Source organism: Xiphophorus couchianus, chromosome 7 (assembly GCF_001444195.1).
Source record: "Xiphophorus couchianus chromosome 7, X_couchianus-1.0, whole genome shotgun sequence".
In the NCBI taxonomy this organism is placed as follows: Eukaryota; Metazoa; Chordata; class Actinopteri; order Cyprinodontiformes; family Poeciliidae; genus Xiphophorus; species Xiphophorus couchianus.
The window spans coordinates 24242438-24260959 of NC_040234.1; the positions used below are offsets into that span (position 1 = coordinate 24242438).

The 18522-nt window shown below is 38.7% G+C and overlaps 1 protein-coding gene and 1 long non-coding RNA gene across 2 annotated transcripts in view; one reads left to right on the forward strand and one right to left on the reverse strand.

Annotated features, from left to right (window-relative positions):
- The window catches only part of LOC114148321 (sarcoplasmic reticulum histidine-rich calcium-binding protein-like), a 26125-nt gene extending 17168 nt beyond the window's left edge, over positions 1-8957 (reverse strand). Inside the window, exons 1-4 of the mRNA XM_028023526.1 lie at positions 7972-8957; positions 5408-5469; positions 5222-5290; positions 2235-2286 (exon numbers count right to left, since the gene is read on the reverse strand). Coding sequence (XP_027879327.1) covers positions 2235-2286; positions 5222-5290; positions 5408-5469; positions 7972-8485 — 697 coding nt within the window. The 5' untranslated portion in view covers positions 8486-8957. The remainder of the gene's footprint in view (positions 1-2234; positions 2287-5221; positions 5291-5407; positions 5470-7971) is intronic.
- The window catches only part of LOC114148322 (uncharacterized), a 23619-nt gene extending 9428 nt beyond the window's left edge, over positions 1-14191 (forward strand). Inside the window, exons 4-5 of the long non-coding RNA XR_003596247.1 lie at positions 9177-9181; positions 14181-14191. This is a non-coding gene — a long non-coding RNA (uncharacterized LOC114148322). The remainder of the gene's footprint in view (positions 1-9176; positions 9182-14180) is intronic.
- The last annotated feature ends 4331 nt before the right edge of the window (positions 14192-18522 follow it).

Below are 18522 nucleotides of genomic sequence, written 5' to 3' on the forward strand. Positions count from 1 at the left end.
GCTTTAAACCAATCAATAATGTTTTCATAATCTACATATTATGAAACTTATCCTGCAAATGCCTCCATCGCAGATCAATTTTATTGGAGCAGGAACAGTCATATAGAATGTCTTATCAGTTTATTTGTTTCTTAACCATCTAGTTTTTTAAGACTCTCTACTCATGAACATCTGAACATATTGGAAGACTGTTGTAGAATTTTTTGGCTCTTGAGGTGTTGAGAAGAGATGGATCTTTCCACTTCAAAAGATCTGAATCTGCAGGGGTTATGTTGGAGTCAGTGGAATTCATTGATGTCTACAAACAACTTCATCACCGGGTGGAACTAACTTTGGATCTGAACTCTCTTCGCAAATAGATGGTGTGCAAATTTCATTTTGGCCCCATTTTGTGGAATCTCTCTTTTTCTTGCGCTTTTGTGTATACAAATTTTTTCTACTTGGTTTTATTTCCCGGAGGCTAGCATGCGGTGCACATAGCTTCATTGTGGTTGTCATCTGCTGCCTGTCGAATGCCAGAGACACACAGGTTCTTTCTTTTTCCTCTGTTTTCTAGGTTATCTGTTATAGCCTCAAGGAGTAGGATTTGTTTGATAGCAGAGGTAAGCAACATTTCTGCTTTTTTGGGTGAGCTTTTTACTTTGGTGATGTGGGTCTCGACCTCCATGAGCTGCCTGGTTTTACCCCTGACACTTTACCCTGCATTGCAGCTATTGTGTTTGCCATTTCTGTTAGACTCTCATCAATACTGTCCTTCTTAACTTCAAAATAAAATTCTAATTATTCAACTATGCAATCCATGTTCGCATCTGCACTGGATGTTGGGCTCGGTGTTGTTTCAGTGCCTGTCTTGCCTCTTCTCGAAAGTATTTCACACCGTTTCATAGATGAAGCTTTAGACATGCTAATCTTCTAAACCTTACTTACAACATTTACAGGAGTTTTTAAAGAAACATTTGAGCACTGTCTTGAAGCTCAGTCACGTGACCTCCTACTCTAAGTTATTATGATGTCGACAATATTAATAACTCCGTACCTTGTACAGTGTTATTAGGTTTGAAAGTCCTGCCTTGACTCCCCCAAAAATTATTGTTGTCATTGTGGCAAAAGAGCTCAATCTTTGTCTTGTTTGAGCATAAACCTTTTCAATAAGCTATTTGCATTGTCCTTGTGGGAAGCTGCATACTTATGAAGCAGTCATTTCTTGGTCTGCAGCATTCTTAATTTTACACTCTCTTTACACAAATTTGCACTAATTAATTTCACACTCACTCACTGTAGACAGACATGCAGGTATCTCATCATTTTGCAGTCGGTGATAGATCTGGCCTCCTCTTGTAACTGTTTTTGAATTTGGAAATTTACAGATATTTGGTCCGTATTGGATATAATTTTTTAAATCTTATGACTTGGATCAAACTTTTTGGGTTTCATTCCACAAGCTTCTCACAATAGTTTCCCACAATATGATGTTGTCACCCCCATACTTCTCTGCTACCTCTGTAATTATGCTGTAGTTTAGACTGCTGGAGGATAAAAGTGACCACTTCTCCTTGTTCTGCTACATTCTTTGCTTTCTATCCAATTTTACATTATTTGCTGTTATTTCAGTTTTCATGTACCGTAGTTACTTATGTTTTTTTCTCTTCATAGAAGCTTAATCTGGTATGACACACTGTGTAGCTCTGACTCCTTCCTGTGCTACAGCTTAATATTCCGATTCAATAGATACTGCACTTGGCCTTGTGTTTCAGTGATTGACCCTGTCTCCAAAACTATTGGCTAAGCTTTTGTTGCACCTAAGGCATCCTTAGTATGAGAATGCTTAGACAGATTTTTAACGAGTTTAAATAACAAACTGATCTTGACCACAGTATTTTAGAATTAATTGGAATGTATGATTATATTGAATTAACTTTTTTTTTATCAGGTGCCTTGGAACAACATGTTATAAATTGATCCTATAAAAATAAACTCAAATGAACTACATTCAAATTAAGAAGTTGAATGCTGTTTCATCATGCCACTCTAAGAAAGAGCTGAAATGCAAAATATCTCAAAGTTAATATTACATTCATCACTTTTACAAATGCTCTTGAGCTTCACATTTGACTTGATGCATAATTGTTCACATGAAATTTTTTTCAATAGGCTTTACTTAAACTTTTTCTAATGTCATAGAATTTTGGAGATAAATTAAGCAGAAACAAATTGTTCTTTAATATAATACTCACCAGGCTTGCAAACAGTTTCACAAAGAGGACATATGTTGCAGTAAGTGCACATCTGTGGAAGAAAGAACAGACAGGACTGACTGATTTTGCAATGGGTACCATCTGTTTTCTCTCTCTGTTTGTTTGAAACTTTCCTCCCAGATCCCAAAGATATGCATGGGAAGCAAGACAGTCAACAGCTAATGTATTATAATTATTTTTTTAAAGCCTGCACTCATTCAATTTGTTTCTCTCTCTTTGTCAGTCTCTGTTGTGAAATTATGTGTGCAGATGTTAATCTTTGGAACATCCAGTACTAACAAGAAATATGAATACCTGCACACTATGATGTAAAAGTATGGTCCAAAAGCATAAGCAGCCCATGAACATGTCCCATTTTGTCATGCCCCACAAACCTCAGTTTACAATAAATTAAATACGTGTTTTGAGTCATAGAACGACACAGAATATTGCATGTTTGTAAAGTTGAACAAAATATTTTACAAAGAAAAAAATAACAACCAAGGAGTGCGGTCTACATATGTTTTCAACTCCTTTTACTCAGATAACAGATAACCAATAATCATAAGAAGCCTTCTACACTGCAAAAGCAAACATTCTTATAAAGTATTTTTGGTCTAGTTTATAGTGAAATATATTGTATTTTCCAGACTACAAAGCGAACCATACTATAAGCCACACCTACAATTTAAAAAAAAACAAAACAAAACAAAAAAACTGGAAGCGTAGTTATATAAGGCGACCAGGCTATAAGCCGCTGGTATCTCCGCTGCTCTTGGCTTTTCACAAGGACTTAGCAGAGGACAGCAGAGAGCTGCAATAAATCTGATGGATTTATTAAGGACACAGCCCTCCATCTCCAATGCCAAACAATGGTTTTGTTCACGCTGAGTTTATGTACAGCGGCTTTACATTGTGTTCCAAATTATTATGCAAGTGATATTTTATGCACAACAGATTTTCTAAACATTTTATGGATTATAAAGAACTGTAAACAGCTATTCTTAAAATCAAAAGCTATTTCAATCAAAAACATCTTAACAGACCGAGTTACATGTTAACATAGAACCCCTTCTTTGATATCACCTGCACAATTCTTACATCCATTGAAATTGTGAGTTTGTGGATAGTTTCTGCTTGAATTTTTTTGTAGGATGTCAGAATACCTTCCCAGAGCTGCTGATTTGATATGAACTGCATTCCATCCTCTGATCTTCTGCTTGAGGAAACTCCAAAGGTTCTCAATAGGGTTGAAGTCAGAGGAGGATGGTGACCACACCATGAGTTTCTCCCCTTCATGCCTATAGCAGCCAATGACACAGTGGTATTCCTTGCAGCATGAGATGGTGCATTGTCATGCATGAAGATGATTTTGCTACAGACGGTACGGCTCTTCTTTCTGAACCATGAGAGAAAGTGATCAGTCAGAAAGTCCATTTACTTTGCTGAGGTGATTTTCACACCTTTAGGGACTCTAAAGGGGCCAACCAGCTCTCTCCCCATGATTTCAGCCTAAAAAATGACTCCACCACCTCCTTGCTGACGTCACAGCCATATTGGGATGTGGTGGCCAACCACCACCAATCCACTACTGCGTCCATCTGGACCATCCAGGGTTGCACAGCAGTCATCAGTGAACAAGTCTGTATGAAAATTAATCTTCATGTACGGCTGGGCCCACTGCGACCATTTCTGCTTGTGAGCTCTGGTTAGGGGTGGCCGAATAGTAGGTTCATGCACCACAAGCCTCTGGTTCCTCCACCTTGAGTTTCCACAGGCACCAGCAGCTTCAAATAACTGCTTGCTGCTTTGTAAGGGCAACAGCTGCTCACTTAATCCGATGAATTTGTCTAACAGAAACCTTCCTCATTATGCCTTTATCTGTACAAACCCATCTTTGTTCTGAATCAGCCACAAATCTCTTCACAGTACAATAATGCTTTTGTTTTTATTAAATATCTAATGTTTTCATACCTTGTCATACGGCACTACACTATCTGATGATTTTTGTCAGCAGAGAGATCCTTTCTCTTTCCGATATTGCTAGAAACCTGTGGCCTGCTTAATAATGTGGAACATCCTTGGTAAGTAGATTTCCTTTAATTGAGCTCACCAGACAAACTAATCAACCCATCTCTCTGAAATTAAATATAGTGATTCAAAGAGCCCTGACATCATCTATAAATTTAATAGCACAACAAATTTTTTTATCTTTATGACACTTAAATCCAATTTGCATAATAATTTGGAACAAGGTGTATTTCCCTGCTGTACTACCAGATAGATAAGCCGCATGGTTCAAATGTGGGAAAAAAGTAGCGGCTTATAGTCAGAAAATATGGTATTAGTAAACTTGAAATGAGACAAAACTAACTCATAAGAAGACTTTCAGCAAGATATAAAACTTATTCGAATAAATAATGAATTAATATTGACAAAAATATTTGTTCCTTTGGTAGATTTTTCCACTTATAATACTTGTAAGTTAGCTTTGTCTTATTTCAAGTGCACTAAGATATTTTCCCTACAATCTAGACCAAAATTACTTGGTATGATTTTGTATTTTTGCAGGTGTAACTGGACACTTGTAAGATATTTTTTGTTTCAAACCTCTGAGAATCTTATATTCACTTTCTTTACCCTGGTTGTGCACTATTTTCTGTTGAACTATAATCCTTTTTAAATGGTTTGAGCTATGTGGTTGTAAAATGACAAAATGTTAAAACGTTCAATGGATATGGTAAATTTGCATAAGCCACTATAAAAGTGACTTACATAGGAAGAATCAGCACAAAAGTATTATGGAAATGATTAATTAATGTTTTTATTGTGTGTCTGCTTGATTAAGCTTGTATTGAGGAATAAATATGAATATGGAATTTAACTCTTAATAAGAAGTTTTGTGATTTAAGTGTAAATATGACATTGGCGTCAATAGAGTCTCTGGCCATAGCCAAAAGTCAAATATCATATGCCTGTCTGCTCACCTTGCAGTCATCACAGTGTTCAGATTTGTCTCCTTCTTCACAGGGACATTTATCACAGCTGTCACAGTGCTGGAAGAAAGATCAGCAGTTAGGAAGCAGCAGCAGGGTATGTAAATACCTGTACATTTATTTATTATTTACTATATATTGTCCCACACTGACATGATTTTTGTTATTTAGACATACCTGGCAGAATTCACAATATGAGCACAGAGAGCCTTTGTGATAAGCATTCTCATCATCATCATCTGAAAGATAGAAGAAAACATCCGACTTGAATGATATTCTTTTGATTCAGGATGTAGGTACTCATCAAAGCTCAGGCATTTTAAGCAAAAAGTATGCTTTTGGTTTGTTGGAATACCAAAACCATGCTCAAATTTTAACTATCTAGCTGTTGATTTGGAAGGAAGATGACAAATTCAGAGTCCTTCTTCTTGCTTATTTCATACACTTTATGAAATGCACCCTTGCCTTAAAACAGCACATTATCAAACTTCCTGTCATGGACCTTGTACTGTGGTGAAAAGCAAAAATTCTGTCTCAACTGACTATACACCGTATATTCAGAGGACATTTGGATTGCCTACATGAGCAGGCAGGGATTTCTTAAAGATGCTTATTTTCTTTTTTTTTTTCCACAGTATGATCTCAGTCCATGTTAATATGAAATTTCCCTTAACTTTTGACAGTGACATAGGTATTTCAGAAATTTTCAGTTTGTGACAAACTTGCTCCTTGATGGTCCATGAGTTAGTTTTGAACATTCTAACAAATTTTCTCTCATTTGAGGTTGACAGATTGAGTAAAATGGTTACAACTTGGACACAATTTTCAATTGTAATATAATTCTCAACACAAAAACTGTAATTTCTGCAGTTCTTTCTTAATATCAGTATGAAATAAAAATGGATATTAATCATTGTCCATCATCCACTACAGGATGTAGGCACTCATCCACTACATTTAGAACTGCTGTAATCTGCAAAATTATCCAATTACTGCTCATGTCTTATAGATTATTGTCAAAACAATACTTACTGACTCAGATGTCCCGTGTCCATGAGCCTGGTCCTCACACAGACAAAATAGATTTTTGTGCAGATCTGGGATGAATCATGCTCTCCATGCAGCTATGCAGCCCAAATTCAAAGCCCCTTTGATAATGGATTTGCGCTGAAGCAGTTTGTGATCATTTGATTTATTGAATGAATGAAACAAGGGTTAAAGAAATATGGACAGACATGTTTTCTACATGATATTTAACATATCACATCTTTTCTTTACCAAAGAAGAGAAAAAGCAGACAACCCTGACATCTCTTTACAATTTGATAAAAAAAAACAAACAAAAAAAAAGAAACAGAACTGTTGTTTCTCTCTTTTCCCAAAAACTCATTTCCTGAAAAATCATCCTCAAAAATACTGCGGTAACATTTTACAACAAATAAATTCATATTCTGAACTCACTTGTCCTTAATGTTTAGATGAAGATAAATCGGTGTAAAATATGCTTCTAAAAGCAAGGGTTAAAAGCATTACACTGAAAAAAGACTGAACTTAATGCTTTGAAAGCCTTGATTCTGAAAAACAGCTTTTTAGAAAATGAAATGAGGTATGCCATAACAGTGAACACAGACATATTGAGCAAAGTTCTTGTTTCCTGTAATTAGCAGTTTGACATGGGCACACAGCAGAGTTGAAAATGAAATTCAGTGCATTATATGCCTCCTTAATGGTCAGCAGTACAAATGCTCCACAGAGAAAGAAAGAGACTACAAGATATGGGGAAAGAGAGAAACTTTAAGATCTGACAGTAATTAAACTTGTAAATAAATAAATTTAGGTATTGGCCCTCCTGCACCTCCCCTCGCGCTTTATTCTCCTTCTGTCTGTCTGTCTGTCTGTCTGTCACCCCCATCTCACTCCCTATATCACTGTCTCTCTTTCTTTCTCTGCAGATTCACATAAAGACACAGATACATGTCAGTCTGATCCAAAACAAAAGAGAAAGGATGAACCATGTTTTCAAATGAAACACAAATCAAAAGATCTCAGACTAGTGACCCCCAATGACTGAATTTCAAGACGGGCTTGGCTTGTGGAATTGGATTTTGGTTCTTTCTCTCTCTCTCTCAAATCATTCCTTCTGCAGTCCCCAAGTTCATATCTAGCGTACTGTACGAAGGACCTCGGACAGTTGGACTTCAGATGGGCCAGTTCAATTTCCCCAGACTGCTCATAACTCTAGTTAAGCAGGGAAAGAGAACAGAGTGTCAGAGACAGCAAGGAAAATGAACAGCTGAAAGGGGTGGAGGAGGGACTGATTACCAATGAGCTCTGAGATATGAGATAATACAAATCGACAGAGATGATGAGGTTGTAAGAATGTTATGGAAAAGGGAGGGACTAATTCTGGTCTTAGCCACTCCCCTTTGATTTTAGTCCTGTAACATACTGTTTTAGTGAATAGTTGAATGTAATCTTATCACTGACTGTAATATCAGCCACTGCTGACAAACTTTCAATATGTTGAGGAAAGTGAGTAAAATGTCTTCAATCAGGATTTGCAATTTGAAAAACCAGTCAATTCCTGACAGGAAAAATTGTAGACTACAATTTTGAAGTCAGCAGTGTCTGATGCTCCAGTTGCACCCACCTGCAATGTGCTGCAGGTCAAAGTAAAAACACATATAAGCAAAAACACAAAGGCATGTGTCAACACAAACAGCAGCTTCTACGCAGACTGACCTTCGTGACTATCATCATCATCGTCATCGTCATCATCATCGTCATCATCGTCGTCATCATCATCGTCGTCATCATCATCGTCGTCGTCATCGTCGTCGTCGTCATCATCGTCGTCATCATCGTCGTCATCATCATCGTCGTCATCATCATCGTCGTCATCATCATCATCATCATCATCGTCGTCATCATCATCGTCATCATCATCGTCATCATCGTCGTCATCATCATCGTCGTCGTCGTCGTCATCGTCATCATCGTCGTCATCGTCGTCATCGTCGTCATTGTCGTCGTCATCGTCGTCATCGTCGTCATCATCATCATCGTCATCATCGTCATCATCGTCATCGTCGTCATCATCGTCATCATCGTCATCATCGTCGTCATCATCAGCCATTAGACCCTCCTCAGAGTGGAATGGCAGATCTTGGGCCTTTGCAGTGGGTGCCAGTGGGGTGTGGAAGGAGCAGAGTAGTGCAAGCAGCATTGCAAGGATCAAACTTCTTAATGAGGCCATGTTTGCAGCCAAAATTTAGTCAACTAAAGTGGAAATAACCTGGAATCACTGCAGGAGTCCAGTACTGCAGCTTTTGTACCTGTCTACCCAAAACACACACAGCCTGAAGGATTCAACCCCAGTCAGAGTTACACAGTCGTTCACCAGGACAATCGTTAATGGACCCAAGTACTGAGCATCCAGAAATTTAAGGTCCTGTCCAGAGGTTATAGATCCAGTTTAGATCTAGATACTTCCTCCAATGTCCTGAAAAGAATATCCCAGTGAAAGCTTGAAACTGGAGTCACCCAGTGTCTTTTAGTCCAGTGTAGAATGTAAGCTGAATTAAGACTGCCGTAATACTCTGAGCAGAGAGCCGTCAGTAACTGGTCTATGATGGAGGCACAGACAAGACTAATCTGAGAACGACAGAAAAAGAAGTAAGCTGAGAAGAAGGGGGGCAGTCATACTGACTGACAGGGGCAAATGCTTGTGGGCAGGCGTGTGCTATCCACAAGTAAAGATACCAGGGGAAGAGGGAGTGGTTGATGGTGGGTATGAGGAATAAGTGGACCACACTTGGTTTTTCATCATGATCAAATGTTCAGGTTTACTGAAGTGAGTTGCATTGTAAAAGAAGGTTTAGGTGACAATGAGTTGCTTTAAGAGGGAGCACTACCCATTTAGACACTGAGCTGTGTGTAGTTTCTAGTTTTAGTGTCATTGTCTGGCATCCTTGTTGTGTTAGGTATCTCTGTAAGTTCTTGTTAAAGTTTTGCAGCAGTTTGTTGAGATTCAAGTTCTTAGAAAATTAACACTGATGATTGTAAGGAGTCTTGACCAGCTGTACTTGTTTGTCTGCATTAGTCCTTTCAATTGATCAATTCTTGGATTTCTATGGTGTTCCTCTAAAGATGTACAAGGTTTAAAGAGACTGGATGTCAATAACAGTGGAATCCAACACATATAGTTGATTTTATTATATAAAGAAATTTAATAAAATAAATTTTTGTGTACACTGGCCATATAGTATTTTTTTTTTAATCTAATAAAAGTTACCCTTTGTGAGTATTCTACATTTAATTCCTAGAGCCATGGACCGGAGACATTTTATGATCTAATGGGAAGACAGCCATTTGCACATCCATCGTCGTAAGGGGATAAATCCATGTGTTTTTAATGACTCTTAGGCCTTCGGTTACCCTGGCTAAATCATTATTTGATGTGTAATGTTATCATGGGTTGTAATGAATATTTCAGTCAAAATTGTGGCACTGCCACAGACACTGTTAGACTATGAGAAATTTAAAAAAAAGTTTTGACATAGAATGGGGCACGGTGACATTAACTAAACCTGTTTTAATAAATTATGTCTCACAAATCCAGTATTTCAGAATCTGCTGACAAAGCCATTACAAAGCTTCTTTGCCAATCAAAGACACTGATCCACAACTCATCTTCTTTTTTCCCTCCACCCCCTACATGCTATCCCCAAAATAGAGTGATTTGTAAAGGGAGGAGTTGAAAACTGCTCTATTTAAAACTCGACACGGTCAGAGTCAGTGTAATTTGAGCCAGCCTGGCTCTGTCTGACTGACCAACACCATTTTACCCACCGTCTTTTAATTCTCACTTCCACATGCATTAAAAAGAGGCTGGTGACAGGAACATCTGAGACACCTCCTTATCCTTCTTAAAAAAATTAAGAAATACCTTTCCTCTGGGTTTGCATCATGAAGAAAACAAATAATTATTTCTAGCATTTTGAGTGAAACAAAGCCAAAATTCTACCAGATGATTTGTTTTTTTTTAAATAAATGTGTTTGCAACATTTTGTCAAAAAGGATTAAGTTTGGGTGAGTTTATGATCCATGATGAAGAGGTCAAGCTGGTACTTAAATAAAACAAACCTTAAGGTTCTATGACAGCAGATCAAAGTGAAAATATTAATATCAGCTGTCAGTCCAGTTTAGCTGTGCTGACCAGTTTGTATCAGAGACAGTGGAGTAAGCACATAAACTCAAACATTTGAGTTTATGTCAAATGTAATTTTCTGTTAAAATTACATTTGACATAATCTCTAATATCAGTTAAAATTTCAGGTTTAAATAGTATTTGATCATTTATTTTGATGATTAAATCAGAAGAAATGACTTTTTAATTTAAATTCTTGTTATAATGGAATTTCTAATGGTGAAATGTTAGTGGCAGCGAGGAACAGCTGAGTTTGACCTAGCTGAGGGCAGAATGAGACAGGAGATCAGGTCAAGATGAAGACTGCAAAGTGGCTGAAAGTGGAGAAGAGCTGATAGATGCCAAAGGCATTTCTTCTTTCTTAGCTTGAACCAGAAGCATGTTCACTCTGACCCACAAGGCCTGTTCAGTTAACTGCATATTCTAACATTTGCTAATGAAAAGCTTTCAGTTAACATCACATTAGAACATTAATTGATTCATCTGAAATAAGATGTTAAAAAGTGAAAAATGCAGAGGTTAACAACACAAAATGTTAATATCTGGTTTGAACAAAAACAGGTGTTGGAAAGGCTGGGCTGCGGTGAAGACATGACAGTGATTGCCCTGCATCGGCACATCATTAATCAAATCTGAAATTCCCTAGCAGGATTTGTTTTCCTCTCCAAATTGAATCCAGTGCCAAATTCATCCCAAACTCTTCCCATGTAAGGACTGTCTAAAGAGGGAAATCACTTTCCAAGATACAGTTACCCAAGGGGTGTGGTGTTTATCTCCGTGTGTGTGTGTGTGTGTGTCTGGGCATGTGGTGGGGGTGATATAGGGGTAGGCAATAATCTAAATGCTTTATGATAAGGCTGCTCTAAAGATTCATCTCATACTTTTATTTAGGTTTATTTAATTCAGTGTTAGTGGACTGCGCTATCAGGATACACTGGAAAACCATGTATTGTTGGGGCAATGGTGATAGAAGTTAGTCCCACAATTACTGAGTTGCTAGCTCAATCTATGCTCCAGCCATTTCTGTTGTTGTGTCCTTTACCAAGACACTTTGCCTGCTGGTGGTGGCCAGAGTGCCTTGTGGTGCTGGTGCATGACAGCCTTGTCTCCGTCAGTGTGCCCCATAGTGCGTACACCACAACTGAACTGAGAAAGACAGAATCTAAAACAAAAATCCAGAAAATCTCATTGAATGATTTGCATTCCAGTGCATAAAACAAGTATTTTTTTAATGCAATACAAAAGTATAACTTAATATTAGGTAAAACCTAATATTGCTTATGCGGCCAATAGGGGGGAAGATTCTTTAAAAAGTTAAATATAAAATGCAGTGACATGCGGTGTGGTTCATAGCTGGTGAGGCACTATGAACCACACCGCAAAAAATCAGTGCAAAAAAAAAAAATCAGATTTACCAATACAGACACCCTGCATGTTACTGATTACACAGGGAAATTTTGTGCCGTCCATAGCCGAGCTGTTGTACCAGAACAATTCGTTAACTCAATGAAACTTGGAAATGTAGGTATTATTTATTTAGTGCTATGCTCCACAGGAAAGGGAAAAACCGTTGAAGTACAACTCAGAAAACTACACACAGACTCATTGCAATAACAACTGACAACAACGCCACTTTATGATTAAGGATTTAACACCAAAAAACTCTAAAATATTCCCCACACAAATAACAGAACATTCAGTCTGTTGCTGCAGTAGTGTGTTTTTAGGCTTAATGTTTATTATTATTGTTAATGTTTATTATTAATAAATGATGCTGTCGTAGATGGCTACCACTATCCACCTAACACAACAGTTTGTGTTTGTTTTCTGCATTCTTTACATATACAAACTGTAGCCCACAAAACGCACATTTTATGAAAAAAACTAAACCAAAAAAATGTTATTGCCGTAATATCTGTGAAGTCCATGCGGCAGTAAATATCTGTTCATCCAAAACTAAGTCTATCCTTGATATCCAAAACTGGCTTTGAAAATAAGGTAGACAGTGCATATTTAGTGAATTAGCAAATTATATTCACAAAATCCCATCTAAGTCCACACAGTGCCACAAGTTGAGAAAAGAAGGCAAGTAAAGCAGAAAAGGCAATGTCTAGCAGGACATCCACAAAGCCAATCTTTTCTTGAACTTAATTTAAAAAGAGTGTGTACACTTCTGTCTCGTAGTATGTAGCAAACCTTTCAGCTCCGGTGTTGATCTTCCTTTAATATTATTTCCTGGATTGAAAATCCACTTTAGAAAACTGTTTAAGTGTAGAAATGTGGTAATCCATGTTCACTTTGGAAGACAGGACAAAACTATAAATCTTTGGTTGCATTTCACTTATTTACTGTATGGCTAGCTCGCTGTCACTTACTCTGCAGACGTGGAGTAACAAGAACAATGTCTGGGATCATGAGCGCCCCCTGCCATGAGGCAGGAAAACTTGTACCCTACCCTGCCTTAATGTCACTAGACATCCCTGGCCAGTAACAGTACTGCCTCTCCAACTCAGTGGTGCGCTCCACACTCTGGTGTCCATGTTCCCGATGTAACTGTGTCAGAACATCTTGCTTGAGAACTAATGGCAAAACAAGCTGCCATCCATCCATCCATTTTCTGTTCACCCTTGTCCCTAATGGGGTCGGGAGGGTTGCTGGTGCCCATCTCCAGCTACGTTCCGGGCGAGAGGCGGGGTACACCCTGGACAGGTCGCCAGTCTGTCGCAGGGCAAAACAAGCTGCTGTAATAGAAAATTTCATTTGGACTACTTAATTTTAATTTGATCTAAATTAGGATTTACATTGTATATGAATGTTCTTCTTTAATGTTTGTCACTGTGTGATTGTGAGAGAGCCTGCAACTATGAGTAATAAAGAAGAACTAGACGTTTCTGTTGGAGTCCTTGTCAGCTCTCATTTCCTGCCATACATATAGTGTGTGTGTTTCCAATGAAAAGTCTTAACTAAAAATCATTCCCTCCACTGAGGTGAGGGGCAGTTGCATGACAATGGATACAGATGTGGCTCTGTTGTCTACCTGGTAATGGAGATGAGTTGGGGTGTGTTCTTTTTTGCTGTGACTACAGGGTTTCCTCCAGAAAAGCCCGGTAGTCGGGGCACCAAGGCAGTCCACCAGTGGCCCACCGTGTTTTTGTATTGCAAGATGTTAAGTAGACAGGAAAAGTTAAAATATTACTGGGTATGTTATGGGAAGACATTGCCAGTGAAACAATATTTAAACCCACAACTAGTCTTAAAAACAACAAATCAAAAAACACAATTAAAATGAATATCAATTATTTGCACTTTTGTTTAATCCAGATTAAGTCAGAAGCTCCATAAGGCCTCCAGGGTTTCAGGGGCCCATAAATGCTAATATTTTAACACAAATGTAACATTTGTTTATTGAGATTATCAATGCTGCTGAATTTGATTGAATGGTTTCAGCCTATATAAATTAAAAGATTTAACGTTTTTAACATTTATATGTAAGATTTTAAAGGGGTGGAAAGTTTACTTTGTAAAAGTTCAAAGAACAATATTCATAGTTAAATTGTTTTGTTACTATAGCAACAACCTGATGCTGTGAGTTTAATCTTTGAGTTTGAGCTCTGTTTGCCCACAAATACAAACTAGTAAACTGCAATTATAACTTATTGCTCTTTAGGTTGGCCACTTCCTCTCTCCCAGATTTCACTAAATCTAACACAGAAGCTGTTAGAGGTGCTGATGTTTTTAGCAGCAAGAGCGCCCCCCCCAAGTCAAATTCTGCTCCAGGTCTCATGCAGCCTTGGATCAGCCCTGCATGAGTTAAATCCGCTGCACTGCGCAGAGATGTGCAACAAACGGGAGATTTAATTTAATGCTGCTAATGTGGCTTTAGTAGCTCTTCCATTTCGTGTCTATTGAGTTTTTAACAAGGGGACACAGAAACTATTTTGGTTGGTCCAGTTTATGGCACAAGTTTCTCAGATCTCCGCGCAGCCGCGCACATTAACTCTGTCTGACTAAGTGGATAAAGCATTTGATATGGTTTGATGCTTCATAACCAGAAAAATAGTACTAAAAATAATAATAAAATAATATAAAACCAGCGTGATGCGTGACTACGAGGCGAGCGCGAAAGCTCCTCACCGGGCTGACCCTGTCAGGACTCAGGTTTTTGGGTTGGATTTGCTTTCATTTCATTTAGCTTCATGTTTTAGTTGACTTGAGTTTAGCCTTTCACGGTCCTTTTGATATTATTATTTGAGGTATTTAGTGTAATTAGAATAGTCTTGTTATTGCTTTCCTTATTTTCAGTCCTTTATAGTGTTTATAGTTAGGTTTATTCTTTACCTTAGGTTATGTTCTTGTTTGTCTGAGTCCATGTCAAGCCTTCTTTAATGACTATAGTTTAATTCTATTTTATCCTTCTAGTTATTTCTTATTTCAGCCTCCCTGCAGTGTTTCTAGTAATGTTTATTTCTTAATTTAATCACCCTACGTTCAGTATTCTTCCATGTCCGAGTCTATATACATACATATATATACGTATATATATATATATTTATATATATATATATACGTATATATATCTTTCTTTAGTAATTCTAGTTAGGTTCTCTCTTTGTTCAGATCTTCCAGTTTCTACAGCTCTACATCCCCTAGTTCTTATTTTTGATAGATCATCCTTCTTTCTGTTTAGGTTTGTTTATATTTTTCCTCATGTCTTTTTGTCTTCATGTTTATCAGGTTTTCTTTAGTATTAGTGTTTTCTTTTGTTTTAGAGGTATTTTCAGCTCCCTGGTGTTTCCTCTGGATTACCTGTTGTTCCCTCGTGTTTCCAGTTTGTTTTTGGATTTTCTTGTACCCTTGGATTTTTGATTTTTTTATTGGTTGATTTTCTTCATTAAAACATCCATTTATTTCTATGTCCACCGCCACACCACATCATGACAGAACCTGCATGATGAGGTTAGTGCTGGTTCATTAACGACTAACGCTCCGACCAACTGGGACCACATACATAAACTTTATCAGCGCAGACAGGGCCGGGTGCTGGGCAGCGTGTTGAAACTGAAAAGCCACACAAAATTATTTGTTCACAAAGATAAATCATTCTCACCACTAACTTGATCAAAAACTCTGGAAAGAAACATAATTCCTCACAGGGGGTTGATGTAAATATCCATACAGGTCAGCCTGTGTCCAGTTTGAATGAAAGGAGAAGTGCGGGATCCATGCTGAGGTAAACTTATGACATCCAGCTGCTGCAGCGCGCAGAAACGCCAGCGGTGTGATTGGTCCAGCTTTAAATGGATAAACTATAAATCTATCTTCTATAATCATATCTTTTAGGAATAAATCTGCTCCACCAGTGAAACACTCAAAGCAACAGAGATACAGAGACAAAAAAGTGTTTTTTTATTAATTATTATTATTTTCCTAAAAACATAAACAAGAAAGGCTTAGCCTAGTGGTGGGGCTAGCAAAGCATGGCGGGCCACCAGGCCTATAATATACTGGGGTAAACCCTGGACTATATAACCATGTGATCTGTGTTGTTCGGGGCTCTTCTACTGACTGTGTTCAGATGGGTCTTCGAACGCTTTTGCATTCGAATAAAAATAAAGACAAAGATTAATTTTTCTCTGATTACTGGAACATGCTCTCATTGATAACAGAAATTTGCACAACACTGCAAAATCTCCTCCCCACCATCCAACCGATAGACTTGACGATACGCCACACCATCTTTCTCCACAAGACGACCTCACTGTTTTAAAAGAACCAAAGACAGGGCGTGCTGTGGTGGCGCAGGGGGTTAGCACGCCCCACATTTGGAGGCCTTAGACCCGCAGACGTCGCGGGTTCGACTCCTGGTCCCTACGACCTTTGCCATCCTTCAAAAATGGCGCCGGCTCAGCTGGCTGCCTGCAGACGCAGCTCCTGTTGTGTGTGTGTTAATCTGTGTATAAAAAAAAAATTCTTGCTGTAACTGCAAAATAATTTTCCCTGCTGGGATGAATAAAGTAATTCTTAAGAAATTGCTGCTTATCCTCTGGAGTAGGATAAACCTCCGTCTTCCAAAACCCCAAAATGTCCTTGAGGAGGATGTCAACTTCCTGCAAAGTACAGAGGTCAGACAGAGAATGAAATGGCAGGACAGTCACCACAAATTGAGTTACTGACTCTGGAACAGGAAATGGAGGAACTCTCCGTTGGGACAGCAGTACAAGACAAACATTTCTGCCAGACTAGTGCCAGATGTAGGCTGGCGAGCGAGTGCATCAGCATGGTTATTGCTGACGTACTCAGAGCAAGATGAGCAGGCCAACAATGCTCCATAGCACAGAGCTTGGCTGAGTGAAGATAACTCAAAGTGTTGTCTGTAAATATCATGCAACGATGGCCCAAAAGATACTCCCTAAACTTCTCTGTCATAGCCCATTTTAATACCAAAAACTGCAGCTTCATAAAGCTATAGTTAGCCATGCTGCACTCTGTAGATTTAAGACCTTGACTGGCATATGCAACAGGCCTCACTCCATTATATGTTTCTTGTGATAATACTGCACCAAGTCTACTGTGACTGGCATTTGTCTCGTGAAAAGTCAGCATTCGCCAGTGCTGGCGCAGATGTTAATTTTGATTTTAGAGCCTTAAAGCTCTCCTCACACTCTGATGTTCAGGCAGATTGAAAAACCAGGCAAGACCCCTTCTTATACACTGTGCCTACTAGTTGTACCACCAACCTATGACTGGGAACTGCTAGCTTAGCAAAACCCTAGACAAAGTGCCTATAATAACCAGTAAAGCCCAAGGAGTTAGGCTCTGAAACCTGAGTGGGACGTGGCCATTTAGCCACTGCTTCAGTCTTGACAGGGTCGGTAGCTATACCTTTGTCAGAGATGTGGTTCCCTAAATATTTTACCTGTTGCCAAAAAAAGGAATATTTTTCAAGCTTTACCTTCAGGCCCTACCTCTGAAGTCGAGCAAGGACTGCCTGATGTACACAGTCAATATGCTGGGAGACTGAACCTGGGAAAACAATGATGTCATCCAAATACAAGAGAAGGGACTGGCACTGCTGGTACCCAAACATCTTCTGAATAAGAAACTGGAAGGTACTTCGGGCATTACACAGACCAAAGGGTACGGTTCCACTCAAAGTGTAAAGACTCACTGGACCACAAGTGTCAAACTCCAGTCCTCAAGGGCCGGTGTCCTGTAGTTTTTAGATGTGCCACAGGTACAAAACACTGGAATGAAATAGCTTAATTACTTCCTCCTTGTGTAAATCAGTTCTCCAGAGCCTTACTAATGACCTAATTATTCTATTCAGGTGTGGTTCAGCAGAGGCACATCTAAAAGTTGCAAGACACTGGCCCTTGAGGACTGGAGTTTGACACCCCTGCACTAGACGGACCCAGAAAATCAGCCATGACACAGAGATGAGCAAAAAACTCTGATTTTATTAGAAGATAGCACAGACCAGGCACACTGGATTGTCAGCTGCAACACTGCGAGGAGGGGTGGAGAAGAAAGATCTGTGACTAGAGAAATATTTCAGAAGGAATCTGTTAGTGTGTGTGGAGAGTACATGATAGGTATTTTGTTTACCTAAATACAAAGAAAGAACCACAGACAACATTTATGAATTTTCAACCAAGCTTCTGCAGAAGGAGAAAACATAGCAAACCACTTCTCCAAGGTGTTTACCACGTGTTCCGACTCCCTGCAGCAGAGCCTGTCTTTTTATTAAGCAGGAGAAAGAAGGGAGTCGAGAGTGAAATGTGGGAGAGTGATAAATCAAAGAATGGCTATTCTGAAACAAGGAAGAACACAAACTAACACACAGGCCCTTTAAGGAGTAACCCTAGTTTAGAAAGCAGCTGCAGCTTCAAGGTTTAGGGAAAAAGCAAAGTTTTGTCTTTCACACGGTGTAACAAATTCCTCCTCTCTGGGGTGTGAATACTAAACCTATGAATGAAAAGCAAACTGGTAACTACTTATGTAAAAATGATAACAAAACATAATTATTCCAACAGTACACTAACCTGGCCTGCCAATCAGTCACTGAAACGATCAGCAGAAGAACG